Genomic DNA, 15,451 nt, shown 5'->3' with positions numbered 1-15,451 from the left:
CTTACCTGGGAGTAAGCCCCATTGACTATAATGGGACTGACTTTTGAGTAGACACGTCTAGGGTGGGGCTCTCAGTATCCTCTCCCTCCGGACATACTTGCAGGGCGGAGGCTCAGCTGGAGGGCGTGGACAGGGCGCGTCACACTCGGAAAACGAAAGCAAGCGCATCTTCTAGGAAGGAGAAGGGGAAAGCGAAAGTTGCAGGTTGTAGTCGGTGCTTGGTGGGACTGGACGGACGAAGTGTCTGCAGAGCTGTCCTTCTGTCGGCGCTGGTAACGATTCCCAGTCGGGCCGGGTGCGTATTATTCTTAGGGTTGGAGGGGCATCAACCTTAGACTTGCAGGCAAGTTACTTACAGCCCAATCCTAGCCACACTTTCCTGGGAGTAAGCCTCATTGAATCGAATGGAACTTCTGAGTAGACAGGCATGGGATCGGGCGGTTAGTGGCGTGTCCTGTTATAGCCTTTAGCAGCAAGGGAAGATGGCTTAGCTGAGCTGCGGCCTTGATGCTCCTGGTGGTGTGGAGAGTGGTATGATGTGGGTCTGGTTTTTCTGATACGGTGTGAAGCAGGCGCCGTAAAGTTTTCTGCGTGTGAGATTGGGACAGATTCGCGGTGCCTTCCCCCTATTTGTGAGGCGGAGGAGGGCGGCACAGGGCAGCACCAGCAGGGTTACGCAAGCCAGGGATGCTGCACGGGTCAGCGGGAGGTTGGGAGTCCTCTTTGCAGTAGTGCTTGTTCATGGGAGGAGTGGCTTTCCAAGCTGGCAGGCTGGACCTCTTGACTGGCCGGTGTCTCCAACATCTTCCCTCCTAGCGCACTGTTGAGAAAGGCAACTCCCTGATGGGGTGAGTGTGGGGGAAACGACTCTTCTGCTTGCTCTGCTGGGCATTTAGAAGGTGACAAAGCCTGTGGTTATTCTGCAGTGGAAAGGCGCTTTCGCTCTCCAGGACCAGGCACCGCTTTAAAGGGTGATGCAGATCAATCGCTGGAGAGATGGGCTTTGCCTCTTCAAAGAGCTGACTTTTTTTGCACACTTCTGCCCAAGACCACCCAGTGAGCAGAAATGCTTACAAAGGGGGCGAGTCCTGGGGCAGGTTTTCAGTCTGTATGGAAACACACTATGTTGGTTTAGTATTTTTACATGCGCAAAGTGGGTTTTTCCAGGAGATTCACAGGGGGAAAGCGCTGTTCCAAGAGGCTTCTGTGTTGCAAAGCATTTTTTTTGCGAATGGTTTACTTTAAACCGCTTTTGCCCAACGTTGCATATAAGCAACACGGATCAAATGTGTACATCTGTGGGCCGGGCAAAAATGGGTTAAAGTGCAGTCTCGATGAATTCTGGGGTTTGTAGTGCTGAGACAGTCGTTGTCGAATGAATGGGCTCGCTGCTCCCTTATTGGCGTGAGCGGGTTTATCTACCGGTTGTAGGTGGGATGGAGAGACTACGGAGGCATTCAGCAGATCAGCCATCACCCCTTATTTGCATAGAGGCTTCTGATTGGCCAGTCTCGTGCTCCCAGTCCAGAGACTGTCAGCTGTGAGTGGCAGCTGAACTGTAACTGAGGAGATGCTGAGGTGTTCAGGGGGCTGTGAAGAAGGGGTTTTTTGAGACCCCTCATAGATGTGGGGAAAGGCTAAGGAAACTTTATGTGCCTTTTGATTCCGGCTTGTAGGGGCTTTGTCTCCTTCTGTGACTTGTGCACTACGGTGGGCTGGCCAAAGACTGGAAAAATGTATTTTGACCTCAGTGACCCAGTTTCTAGTGGCAGCTACTTTCAGGTGGCCAGTGTGGCTATAGGCCTTGTAACTGCAGTTGCCACCTTTTGTGTTGCACTTCTTGTGACACAAGGACAACAGCTTTCCTGTGCTTTTTAACATGTGTGTGACAGGCAGAAACTTGACAAGTGAGGCATTGTCTACCAGTGCACTTGCATTCAAGAGGCGGCAGTTTCCCAATACAACAGCCATGCAACTGTTAAAAACCACAGGAGCCTTTGTGGAGGTGGGATGTGATGAGTTCTGTGTTGGCACAAATTGGCTAGCGTGACTGAGTTGGTCCATCCCTGACTATATTCCCAATGCAATCTTATGTGTGTCTGCTTGGAAGCAAGTCGCACTGAGTTCAATGGGAGTTGCTTCCAGGTAAGTATGTGTGGGATTGCAACCTTATTTTATTTATTTAAAATGCTTTCATCTTACGTTATTGTCAAAGAAACACTCAGAGTAAACAATACTACATAAAACCCAATTAAAACAGAATAAAGTAATGCAGCAAGCTTACAATGGGTAAACAATGACAGCACAACCAGCAGCAAAATATGGTCAAATATTATGGCACCCAGTTCACAAGTTAATATCTCGCAGGATAATTTCAGTGGTGTGGAAAACCTTCCTGAAGGGCCTTCAGTACATGCCTAGAGGTGGGTAAATTCCAGTTTCTCAGAACTGTGCTTACAAGGCACTTGATCTCAAATGGAGTTTTCTGAGAGGAGTTCCTACTAGCAGTTCATGAAGGCTTTTTCTGCACATGTGACACATGTGACTTTCTCAGGCAATATTCTGTGCTTGATGTGTCTCATGGTCACACCCCTTGCTCCCTCAGAATGCCTGGTTTTTAATGTCTGTTTTGAAAGTGAAACTACCGTAACTCTAATATGCTTATGACACTGTACAGATCAGCTGCATTGAATTTAGCAAAATAGATGGCAGAGAGACAACATTAGCAGAGTGTGATAAATGCCTTTTGTGTGCCCTTGCTTCACCCCTGTTTTTTGGGAGACTTCTAATCCCCCAGAAGCTTCTGTGCTGGCTTGGTGTCATAAAAGCTGACAGTAGCATTTGTCCTTTGTGTGAAAATGCTGTTCTTATACAGCCATGGGCCTGGATATTTTTCATTTCTCATGTTCGGGTTTTCCTTGGCGATATTAGCCCTAACTAAGCTCCTTATTGAGATTGGCATGTTTATGAACTGGACAAGCAGACTTGCCTGTCTAAAGGGATGAGATGAGGAGACCAGATGGTTACTCTCATCTTCTCAGGTGAGCCTATGTCATAATCAGACCTTAAAATGAAACACATAAATGCTTGGATGTGTATTGCCAGATATTCTGAGGAAGCAAATGCTGGTTCTTGGAAGGTACATGTACTTTCTCTCCAGTATGTAGTAGAAGATGGGATTCCTGGGGGTATATGAGTAGCAAGGTAGATGTGTTTGCGAAATTAATTTTTGTTATTTAGTCTTTTTACTTGAAAGCCTACAAACTTAACCTTGGGATCTACCTTATGTTTATTTACTGTAATTTAAAAACTATTTATGCAGTTTTCTTTTCTTCCTGCGTGACAAGTTGCTGCTTTTATAAGTTGTTTGTTCAATATAGTGCTAATATCCTCCTCATGCGTGGTTAACTTGTACATTTATTCATTTTCCTTTAATATATTATAACATGAAATGTTGAATTATACAGAAATATTCTTCTTTGTTTCATTTTCTTTTCACAGAAAGTGAAATATAAGAATACAAGTTAAATTGCTGTTTTTTAACCCATCTGTTTATCTGTCTTTTTCCAACAGAGTATAGAAACCTCCACCCTGGGTCGGCGATCCCGCAAAAAGGGCATTAAATGCCCTAAGTGTGGTCATTCTCAAAATGTATCTCACAAATTCTGCTGTTTCTGTGGGGAAGAGTTAGCTGCTTCCGGCAGTACACAAAGTAAGCGATTATGCAGGGGCAACCTTGACTATAAATCAGTAAATGGGATGCAGCACCTTTCTATTAAAAATGAGGGACACAGTGGAAAAATGTATTGGGTAGCTGAATAGGTTAGTTCTAGAATCCTTGATAACTGTCTGATTTACCTCCCTCCTAAGCACTTCTGCTTGTTCTGATTCTGAATTTGTCATTGCTGGTCAGTCAGTGTTCTTGCCTTAATTACACTTATCCTGCTCTATGATCCTGTAACTTTTATATTATGGAATGGGAGTGGATAAGCATAATGTGGGCCCTCTTTACCTGCAAGGGTTTGGTTCCTGAAATCAAATTTGTGGATAACAAATTCTGTGGATGCTGAAATCCAGCAGCTGATGCTTGCTGCTGTGTCTTACCTGGAGCCTCTGGAGGCCTCTTCTGGGTTGTGTTGGGCCTGTGACCCACTCTGTTGGTCTCCACGGCCCTCAGAATGGCCCAGAGAAGTGACTTACAATTTGTGGACACAACTACCAGTTTGACTGGAAGTTGCTTCTGCAGGTCGTTTTGAGGCCTACAGATGCCAATAGAGTGGGCTGCAGGCCTGGTACAACCCAGAAGAGGCCTCCAGAGGCTCTGGTTAAGAAACTGTGGTGAGGATTGAAAGGCACCTCTTTTATTTTATTTTTATATATTTCTGTATTTATGTACCACCTTTCTCATCCTCAGATTTCTCATCAGATATTACTCAAGGTGGTTTGCACAGCCAGGCTATCCTTTCTTTCCAAATTGTTCTATTCATATATTAAAGCTTTTAGTCTCCAGATGTTTCTAATTCCATGATGTAATCATCTCTCTGGCCCCACAGCGCGCACCCTCAAACTTCCACAGACAGCAACAAAGCCTGCCAGTCAGGCTCTCAAGTTGGTATCACACTTTGCAACTGAATTCACAGCATTCCATTTCACCTTCTAATTGGCACACCAGCTACTCCTCTGCAACTTGTCAGTGACTTTCTGTCTCCCCTCCAGACATGAATGAGCTGTGGATATGGAGGGTCCACTGTACAACCAAAGTGGTAGTCTGTTAATTAGTTAATAGCTGGAGAGGTATGAAAACAGGAATTTTTTCTTTGTCTATCCTGCTTGTATACTTTTTCTCCTGCCAATTCCTAGTACACATCCGTCCTCCCTGTGCTGCTTTAATAACCCATAAGGCATGCAAAATTGTTTGTGCCCTCTATGCCATTTAATTGCCATTTAATTTAAGGATAAAATTATAATGGTAATAAGAGGTGGTTCTTTTTCCTTGCCTTGCAGTCTGGATCAGAAAGAAACTTTGGCCAAGCAAAAATAAACTTTAAAAATCTGCAAAAGAATAAAAAGCTGGAAGCCCTGTTATGTGGTTTAGTTCAGGGTTTCTTAAGCTTCTCCTCACCATGACTAACCTACTCTGAGGTGGAGAGCATCATGACCCACGTCCTCCAGCACTGGACCTCTGCAGGCCTCTTCCAGAAGCAACCAACCGGAAATCACTTTCACAAACCTGGAAGTAACTTTCTGGCTGCTTCTGGAGACCTTGTGCAGCTTCCAGTTGCATCCTGAGGATTCCAGTTTGGATCCAACCAGAAACAAGGGTGGGTGGGAGGTCCTGACATCAGATTTTGACTGACAGTTTGAGAAACACTGGTCTAGGTGATAAAATCATGTTTGTTTGTTTGCAGATTATTTAAAAGGATTCCTTTTTGCAGCCTATTCTGAAGGGGATATGGTAATAATGAAGTGTGGGTTGAAGACTGAGAATAGGACACAGATGTGATGTATATTAGAGCAACATTTCTTAAACTATGTGTCATGATCCAATTTTAGGTGGTTCATGGGCCTGCCCTGTGACCTGGAAGCTGTAGCGTAAAATGGCACGCGACCTGGAAGTTGCTTCCAGGTTGCACTGGCACGCGATCTACTTCATTAGCCATGTTGTGTCACTTCCTTGTCCAAAAATTGGGTTGTGACCTACTAGTGGGTTGTGGCAAACAGTTTGAGAACCATGGCACATCATGCCCAATCAAGTGGGTCATGTGCCAGCATGACCTAGAAGCAATTTCCAGGTCAATGCACCACTTTATCTTGTACCTTTCTGGCCTTGGTGGGCCCAGGATCCACTGCAGATGACACAGTGGGTCCAAGGAAAGGAGTTTGAGAACTCTTGTATTAGGGAGTTGTGTTTCAGGATGTCCCTGGGTAGGATGTTAGAACTCAAGATCTTCATGCAGTTTATATTGTGTTTTATTGGTCCCAGTGGATATCATGTACACTTTAATTTCTGCACCAAATGGTAGGTGTGCCATGGGGTGTAGGCCTGGGAACTCAACAATGAAATTCTGCTGTTGGAGTGTCTTGACTGAAAAAGTTCAGTTTAGTGTTCTAATTTCCACTCTCCCTCTTACCACAAAGATCCACAACCCAGTCCTTGAGCTGACTGCAGATTTCTATTGAGATGACTTTTCTAACTTTATTGTTCTAGTAATAAATTTTGTTTGCATTGCAGAGAATGAAGCAGCAAAGCCCATGGTGGTGCCGGAAATGGAACCCAGGGGAGAACTGCGAGCAGAGAGCTCTGCCTCCTTGGAATTCTCTGTTGAGCAGCAACCCCCTAAACAAATGCAGAGAGGGGCAGAAAACTCTCTCTCTGAGAGCTCTGGGAATTGGACTTCGGTCTCGCCAAAGAAAGTGAGTACATGGTACAGCTTGTCCACTGTACAGAGTCTTGGTGATTTCTCTGGTTTATTGAAGCAAAGAGTAATGACTAATACCCTTCTTATGAAGTCTGCTGTCTTGGAGCTGTTGCATTTTTCTGAATATACCTGTTAACAATGGTTGTGATAACTGATTTCTGTTTGCTGTATTAATAAGCTAGCAGTTAAGTTTTGTTGCTAAGTGTCTGAAAGCAAGGCTGCTTTTCTGCAGGCAGTGAAAGTTATGGATGACATTGCCTGGAATGAGTTGAGTGAGGATAGTAACCCTCCTTCCACAAAAAGGAGAAGCGAGAAAACAGAGCTATATGAGGGTGGCAGAACATACGCAAGCCCTCAGCAGGTAGTTTTTTCCCTGTATGTGGTATCGCCTAAGAAAATGTACTGTTATGAAAGTACCGTTGTCAGTGAAGTGTGTGTTCTGAATTGCTGTTTGTATGTGATTAGTTTATATACGGCCTTGTGAAGAACACAGTAGTCTGGTTCTTTCAGGCTTTGTTAAAATGAAACTGCACTCTCAGAGTTGCAGAAAAACAAGAGTTCACAAAATGCCAGAGGGAGTCTTGACTCGAGCTGCCGCTGCCTGCTTGAAGCCGTGCCTTCATTGTATTGAAATGTGCATGTAACAGTGCTGAAAAGGCAAATGATTCATTTGCTGCTGAAAAGGCAAGTGATTCATTTGCCTCAAAGTGAAGGATTTTTTTTTTATTATTGGAAGACAAAGTTTCTGGTGACAAGCAAGGCTGAAAACTCCTGTGGTGGAGTTGAGGAAGGGGGAGAGACAAGAGATTTCAAAGCCACTGTCAACTGGGCAAACATTGGTGCTGTACATTGTTAGAAGTCCAGTTCTTAGTTTTTGTATTTTTTTAAAATAGTGTTTGTAGTAGGATTGATGATATGGGTAGAACTCAAGACCAGCTGGGGAGCAGAAGTCTCGGTGGTTGGGGAACAATACAAATTTAGATTGGTACTTGGTTTTCCACTCTCACCCCACCCATGTATTCTTTGGCATACTAAGGTAATCTCCATACAGCTATAGTGAAAGGGGATGCTGTATGTCAAGGGTCTCCAAACTATGGCCTGCAGGCTAGATCCAGCCCCTAGTGACCCATGGCCCAAAGAGACTCTCTGGCTCACAGAAACTTCAGCCTGACCACTGCAGAGCTCATGCGGGGACTTCTGGCCTCCTGTGTGACTGGCAGGGCTCTGCAGAGCTCATGTGAGAGCTTCAGGGATCTTGCACAAGCTCTGCAGAAAGCTTTGCGGGTTGGTTGAAAGTTTGCATGCGATCTGCCAGGGTCTAGCGAGTATGTGTGTGCAGTCCAGGAACATTTCTTTACCTCCCCTAGCTCTGAGATCCCTATTCTGTGTTAATTTACTTCTGCTGTGGGGTGAATGTGTATGCTGCAATCCAGGAATGTCCCCTGCAGTCTGCTGGTTCTGATAAATTTATTTCTTCACCCTTAAATGTCTTTTTGGGGGGGCGGGGCGAGAGGAATGGGCGTCTTTTTCAGAGACTGCTTTATTTCTGAGGTGTTTGTGAATTCCAGGAACTTCTCCTGTTGGTTCCTGTGTGTTTTAGTGAGGTTCCTGGGAGTTAGGGAAATTGCAGACATTTTCCTGTGATCTGCTGTTTCATAGTTCTGGGTATTTTAGTAAAGTCACTTTTGCCCTCTTCTGCCCTCCTTTTTCCATCCCCACCCATTTATTGTATTCAATCAAACTCTCAGCATATTGGTTCTGCCTGTATTTATTTTTCTGCCCTTGAAAAATAAGTGTCAAGTATACAATGTGGCCCTTGTGCCAAAAACTTTGGAGATCCCTGCTGTATGTAGATCTTCTGCTTGGCATTTTTCTTACAACTTATTGCAGATCACTATCGCAATAATCTTTGCTTTATTTAATCTACATCTGGGGTGCATACTCATGCTTTCTCTCTCATACGCACACACGTGCATGCACACATGTTCATTATATATAAAGAAAAAAATTGATATGATGAGATAGTATTGGTCTCTATTTTGAAAATGCTGGTGCTTTGAATTGTGATTGACAGCCAAGTTAAGATGTGGTAAAATTTATCTCAACTAGCGAGAAGATTTCAGAGCATATCCTCTTCTCTGATCTTGAATGTAATGGGTTTTCTTTATGGTTCCTAATTTTGACTACTTAAGCTTTTTGTTTTGGCTTATTTGAGATTTGCAAACTGTTTGCTGTTTGCTTTGCAAAAACACTTGTGCACTACAATTACTTTCTGTATGTGGTTTGCTGTGGTCTAAAGGTTGATGCATAGTAGGTTGCTGATCTTGCTTTCATAGAATATGCAAGCCTGACTATTCCTTTGCTTTTAATCTTCACTGTGAGGGCATAACTGTAAATGTGTTTGAGTGAGGACAAATGATCTATTCGTCCTATACTTAAGAAATGGTACTTTCAGAGTTGGGGCCATATCTCAGTAGTAAAGCACATGCTTTGCATGTTGAAGGTCCGTATTGAAGCTCTAGTTTCTCCAGGTGGAGCTACAGAAGATCCCTGCTGGAGCCCTTGAACAGTTGCTTCTCATCACTGTCACTCTAACTGAGCTATATATAGTGCTAGTCTAGCTTTGTATGAGTGTGTGTTTGTTCAAAAGCACAAGATTTTCCAATAACTCATCTTTCTCTCCACGCTTTCTTCATACAGAGAAAGAAGAAAAACAAAAATAAGGATCCTTCAGGCTCTGAGCTTCAGAACACCTCAACACCACTTAATCCTGCTTATCCAAACCCAGAAGTGGCAGAGGCAAATAATCCACCAAAAGAAAGTCAGAACAAAAAAGTAAAATTGACTGAACCAGTTTCCAAATCCAGTGGTGACAGTTTAGGTCAGGTTAAAAGCTGTAGCCCCTTAGACACAGGTCAGAGTTCAGGAATTGTTGCAGGAAACTCAGGCAGCAGTATTGACAGCAAGGATCAGTCAGAACACGATAACCCAAAAGGTGCAGAAGCTCAACATCCTGGCCCAGGACCCTTGGAGGAGAAGATAGAGGAGGGATGCTGCAATACAGGTAGTATCATTGGTCAACAGACAGTTTCTAACAAAACACAAACCCACGTACACATTCCTACAGTTGATCAGCCTCTAGGAAATGCATCAGAAACTGAGGCTTTGGGTGGAGATGCAGCTCTACTTGATTCCAGAGAAAGTGCAGAGAAGATCTCAGATTTGCACTTAAATGACAAATCTTCTGAAAACGAATGTGCAAAATTGGGTGCAGAAGTTCAAAGCAAGGCGCCTGAAACTGAAATGACACCGAGTCGGAAAATGAAAGTTGAACAGGAGGCCATGCAACAGAGGGGTGTTTCTGTTTCAAAGGTAAGCTGCCTAAGGGCCTTACTAACTGGGTGGGAATATGCCCATTCTCTGGCTATGCAGGAGTTTTCTTTGTGGAGCATTTGAAGTGATTGCTGCTTGGCAATCTAAACACAGAAAAGGGGAGCCTAACAACCTAATCTTGTAAAGAGATGTGCTTACGCACACTGATTTCAACTAGTGTTGAAGGGAAGAAAGAAGGGGAAGAAAGCTGTGTTTTTGTTGTACTAGACAAAGAACAACTTCCTTGGTTTGTATTAAATTGATGGCCAGTGAGGGAACAAACTGACCTTTCGTGTGGTAGGGAATAAACTGTATCCTAGCTGTAGGGCAGGGGGTCTAACATGTTTAGCACTAGGACCCACTTTTTAGAATGATAATCTGTCGGGACTCACTAGAAGTTATGCCATGACCAGAAGTTACATCATCAAGCTGAAAAATTTTTTTAACAATCCTAACTGCAATTTTACCCACACTTACCCAGGAGTAAGCCCCATTTACTATCATTGTTAAAAGAATATACATAGTAACTTGTTAAAAGTATAGGTCTGTAACATTTCCCCAAATGCAATCACATACCATGGCAGCATCAAATCTAATATATTAAAAATAAAACATTGAAATAAATGGGGACCCACCTGAAATTGGCTCGTGACTCACCTAGTAGGTCTCCACCCACAGTTTGAGAAACACTGCTATATAGAGTACTGTGTATAGGGAGTTGGAGGCTCAGCTTCAGGTAAGTGAGAAAGGTGAGGTAAAAGAATTCAGGCCTGCATGGGACCATGCCATGTTCTCTTGTATGTACTCACTTTGGTGGGGGTGGGGATGCACCTTGCATGTCTTTTTATTAACAAATTTCAAAAAGTTTGCTGTTTCGGGGGAGGGGCACATCCAGAAGGTGGAATAAACTTACAAAGGTGACACTAGTAAAGTATGGTTGAGAACCTGTGTTTTTACCCAGTCCTGCACTGGTAGCTGGGTAGCCTCTCCTTTCCTTTTATCTTCTTTCCATTGCTCTGACCTAGTTTTTACCATCCTGTGTCATTTCTTCCTCTTTCCCTGCCCCTTTGCTGTTCCCTATTCTGTTATTTTCCTAGGTTATCTCCATGGCTCCCACCCCTGCATTCTCTTACTATAGGTTAATGGTCCACACTTCTCCTAACTAAAAAGCAACTGGAGGTGACTCACAGCCTCAATAAAACAAATTTAATAAAATCAGTGTAAAATATAATCTGTTAAAACACCAAGCAACAAAACACCTGTGACGGAGGTTTATGGGATACGACTTGGGACTAAGCTGCCATCCCACGTGGGCCCGTTCACCCCAAGGGGATTCCCATGTCTGTTCACAACTGTGAGTGCTTGGCAGTTCCACCAGTGTTCCCTCCAACCAGTTGGGTCTTGTGAGCAACCTTCCTGCACCCAGCCAGTAAGCACCCCCCCCCCCAATCTGGAGTAAAATATATTTATTAAGAAAAAGTTAATACATCAGGAGCATTTCCACTCTCTGTCAGGGCTATAGAGGGGCTATATAGGGGCATGTCCAGGGGAATGGTAAATATCACTACAACAGAAACATAACAAAGCTATCTGGTCTACTCAATGTTTTATCCTACATTACCAAGATATTTAATTGGTCCAATCTGATGTCCAAGGTAGCAGAGCCTCTGGCAGCATTTGCCCAATGCAGAAAGTGCACCTCAGTAAGATCTAACTGATTTTTATAGCCATCTCCTCTTTGACCACATGAGGAATCTGGACCAATCCATGTTCTTACCAATATTGCTGACTCATGTCACCCCACTCTCCCTGCACCCAATCATCTCTACGTACTACACAAAGCTGACCCTCCGCCAATTTGGATGCTCCTGTGAATGTAATTCTCACTCGGTTATCTCCTTTTCCAAGGACAGTGTGACTTGGTTATTTTACACTTCCTCTTTGCCTTTCTCCACTTCAGAGTTTAACGCTTCTATAGTATATGCATAACAGGGACTAGAAACTCTGCTACACTATTAAGCTGTTATAAATATACAGGCAAGGATGTATCATTGTCATGTCAAAATGGTCAGATCAAAGCATACATGTTTTAATTTTTTAAGATCAAAGCATACATGTTTTAATTTTCCCAGCATCTTTAATTTATTCATTCCTATTTAAAATAATTAATTCCCAAATAATATTCCTCACCTTCATGACAGCACCCATGAACAGAAACTAATAGGTAGCCAAAATATCAAGAGAGTCTTGCATTGCTCCTCAGACGGGGGAGAGAGTATGTGTGTACATTCTCCTTTCCTTTCTAAAAGATTCTTTCCTTTCTGTTGCCACAGTCTTCTAGCTACAAATCTGAGCCAATTATGACAATGTGGACTGATGTCTTCCTGGCTCAGTTCAGTGTCCTTCTGGCTCAAGTTCCTAATGTGACCTGATACTAGAGATCCCAGGAGGGGGAGGAGAAGACAGGCAAACTAAGTAGATGTGGAGAGCAGAATGGAACCATTGCTGTTTTGTTACTTGCTTGGAGGCAGATATTACTTGACACAGGCAAATGTGAAATGAATTATTTTTCTTTCTGCACAATTCATTACAAAAGGTATGCCTTAAAAAAATGGTTAGTATAAAAGCAGAGTATTCTGGAGACATTTTAATGTTCCAGCCTTCTAAAATAATAGATGTGTGACAAGGAAGAATGTTTCCTCCTGGCAACCAGACAGTGAAGCTTAATAAAACTGAACATAAATATGTGGGAAAATGGTCTGTTAGAAACATCTATGGGCTAGTAACTTTTTAAGGGAGGGGAAATGGAATGGTTATGATCTTTGGATTATAGAACCTTTGAGAATGCCCTCCACAAATGGGGTGAAACTTCAGGCAAAAGGTACTGTTGAACTGTGGCCTTTAAGCTCAGACATTTTTAATTGGACTATTAGTAACTTTTTTGTCCGTGTATTTGCATAGTGTCTTCTTATGTTTAAGGATTTTGTATATTGATATTCCAGAAAATAAAAGTGGAAGAAGAAAAGACCAAAGGGGAGACAGTCTGTAAAAAGGCAGAAGAAACAGCAACTTCCGAACAAGAATCTGAGCAGGAAGGAAAGGCTTCTGTTGTTGCAGATCAAAAAAAGCAACAGGCAAATCAGAAGGATAAGAAGCAACGGACAAACAATGACATCAGTGCAGTTAAGCCAAGGTATTGTATCTTGGGATCCATGTGGAACAGGTATTAAATGTAATGAGAATTAGCCAGTTACTCATCTTTTTCTGAAAGGAAAGAGAATCCAAATTCCCCTAAATCTGAAGAAATACTTAGGGCATATTGGTTTCTTGGTGTTCTTAGACTTTTTTGTGTGTTACCTCCTATTAGCTCTTGGATAGACAGGGCCATGTGATGTAAAGTCATCTTCCCCTTCAAGATGTTCCTCTCAATTTTTATCTTTCTCCCTCTTTTTTTCCTCCTATGTTCCACTTGAGTTATTGGGGACAAAATAACATTATTAGCTTAACCCAGCTACAGTATTTTAACCTTGCAGCTTCCAGTTGTGCCAAGCGAGTCATCCCCTTTGGAGCAGTCTTGGAGGATACAGCCCCACAATAGGCAGACCTGCACCAAAGCCTCAAAGGAAAATATGGCTAGGCAACAAAGATCAGGCACAAATGCCAAAACCCTGTGAGATGTGGAAAGTCTTCTAGCTAAGATATCAAGTGAACCTCTGAAGGCAGCAAGGTGTGGGCTGAAGGACTTTTAAGAACTCCAGGATGTCCATGACAGATGCGTTTGGAGCTGGCTTGGACAGCATGTTTCTTGTGCTTGGCAGTCCAAGTTACTGATGATAACCAGAGCCAGGAACTGTTCACTACAATCCTTGCCCTTAAACAGTACTGGAATTATGCCAAATCAGGGATGATATTTTACTGGCATAGTCCTGGTGGTGGTTGCTACCCTAGTGAGATTCATGTGGACACAGCAACAAGGTGCCCCAGCATTTTTGCTGGGTACGTGTTCCACCCCACAGCCACTGTAGTAGTTCATATTTTCCTTCTCCCTTCATAGAAGACAAACTGTTGGTCAATACTCGGCTGGAATGTTGAACACACTCCTATTCTGGATGCTAGGAGGTGCTCTCAACTTGCCCAGGTTGCAGCTTCTTCAGACAACTTAAGCATCACCCTTGCAGCTTCTTATCTGCTCAGCTGCCTTGCCAGGCAAAATCAAGACTCCTTGGAAGGCTCTGATCCAGGCTCATTTGGCATTTATTTGAGAAATATATTGTGCCTTTTCCATGCCAAAACAAATGCCCAAGGCGACTTACAAAGCTCCATAGTAGAGTACAAATAAGACTTTACAATAATTGCTCTAAGGACAGCTCATATAACCCTTCTCCCAGATGGAATCTTTCATGGCATGGCTGTCGCATCTGGGTATGCCTTCTGAGCTTCCAGCAAGAGCAGTTTCAGGTTGGCCGAGCTGTAAACAGTGACTCCTCCTGGCTCTGTTGTCTCATGTCAGCTTTATCAGCTTTCAGTCTCCCATCCAAAATTCAACCAGGATAGTTCCTGTTTAGCTTACTTTGGGCAACTTTTTATTCAACCACCAGCCCATGCCTGAAACCTCTTACTTAATACAAAATGGGGCTTATTTGAGGTTCAGTTGGCCACCTCTTCCATCTTAGCTGCCTCCAGCAAGATTTCCCTTGGAGGGACTCTACTGAGTCTACTTAGTAGTAGTAGTTTAATGGTCTCACACAAGCATAAAACAATACAGCTTTACAAATATCGTAACATAACAGTCATGACCAATCTCAAGGGCAACTTAAAAAGAAAAAAATTGAGACTGGTCATGACTGTTATGTTAAGATATGTTTGTAAAGCTGTATTATAAACAACTAAATTATAGTAAAACAAATAATTCAGTGAGGGGAGACCAGCCCTGTTCCTTTAGAACAAGGCAAAAAGTTATCAGCCAAAAGAATTTCTCTTCTACCCAGGCTGCTTGCAGACCAAGGCACAAAAAAACTTAGGCCAAAAATTAAGATTGAAAGGAAATTTACTTACAGTCTGATGTAAGCTCATACAGACACTTAGTCACATCAATGTTCTCAATGCTGAAAGATCAGGAGCTTTAAGTAGCTGCCCCTGGCTGCATGCAGGTATAATGGAAACACACATCTGTAGTACAACAAAGGCCAGCAAGAAGGAAGCTATGTATACACAGAGAGGAAATTGGCAAAGGACACACCCTTTACCATTAAAGGGACTAGATCAGGGGTATCAAACATAAGGCCTGGGGGCCAGATGCAGCCCCTGGAAGCTTTTTATCCGGCCCTCAGGCTCTCAGCTGCTGAAGTGTTACAACTGAAATGGCAGCCCACATGACAATTGGGCTTTACCAAATCTTGAAATATGATCAAGATTTGCATACTTTCTCTTCTGTCATTTGCAGTTAATGAGTTTCTATATGCGAACAGGGTCTGATTTCTGGCCATTAGCTGCTTAATGATGTCACTTTCTGCTTAATGGCATCACTTCTGGCCCTCAGTTGGAGTGCTGAATGCTAACTTTGGCCCTCTGTATGAAACGAGTTTGACACCCCTGGACTAGATTCAATATTAATTCAAAAGAACTAGATACTCTCTCTTCTGATGGATACTACTTAGTGC

General features: G+C 43.1%; 1 protein-coding gene across 3 annotated transcripts in view; it reads left to right on the top strand.

Moving 5' to 3' along the window:
* Positions 1-6,238: 6,238 nt before the first annotated feature.
* Positions 6,239-15,451, top strand: part of RNF213 (ring finger protein 213) — a 125,223-nt gene continuing 116,010 nt past the window's right edge. For all 3 annotated transcript variants that reach the window (XM_066616877.1, XM_066616878.1, XM_066616876.1), the window contains exons 1-3: positions 6,239-6,414; positions 9,120-9,791; positions 12,794-12,984. In XM_066616877.1, coding sequence (XP_066472974.1) covers positions 6,253-6,414; positions 9,120-9,791; positions 12,794-12,984 — 1,025 coding nt within the window. In that variant the 5' untranslated portion in view covers positions 6,239-6,252. The remainder of the gene's footprint in view (positions 6,415-9,119; positions 9,792-12,793; positions 12,985-15,451) is intronic.

This window comes from Tiliqua scincoides, chromosome 2 (genome assembly GCF_035046505.1).
Source record: "Tiliqua scincoides isolate rTilSci1 chromosome 2, rTilSci1.hap2, whole genome shotgun sequence".
Classification (NCBI taxonomy): Eukaryota; Metazoa; Chordata; class Lepidosauria; order Squamata; family Scincidae; genus Tiliqua; species Tiliqua scincoides.
Note: the sequence above shows the minus strand (reverse complement) of the source record. Positions and strands in the feature narration are given on the sequence as shown.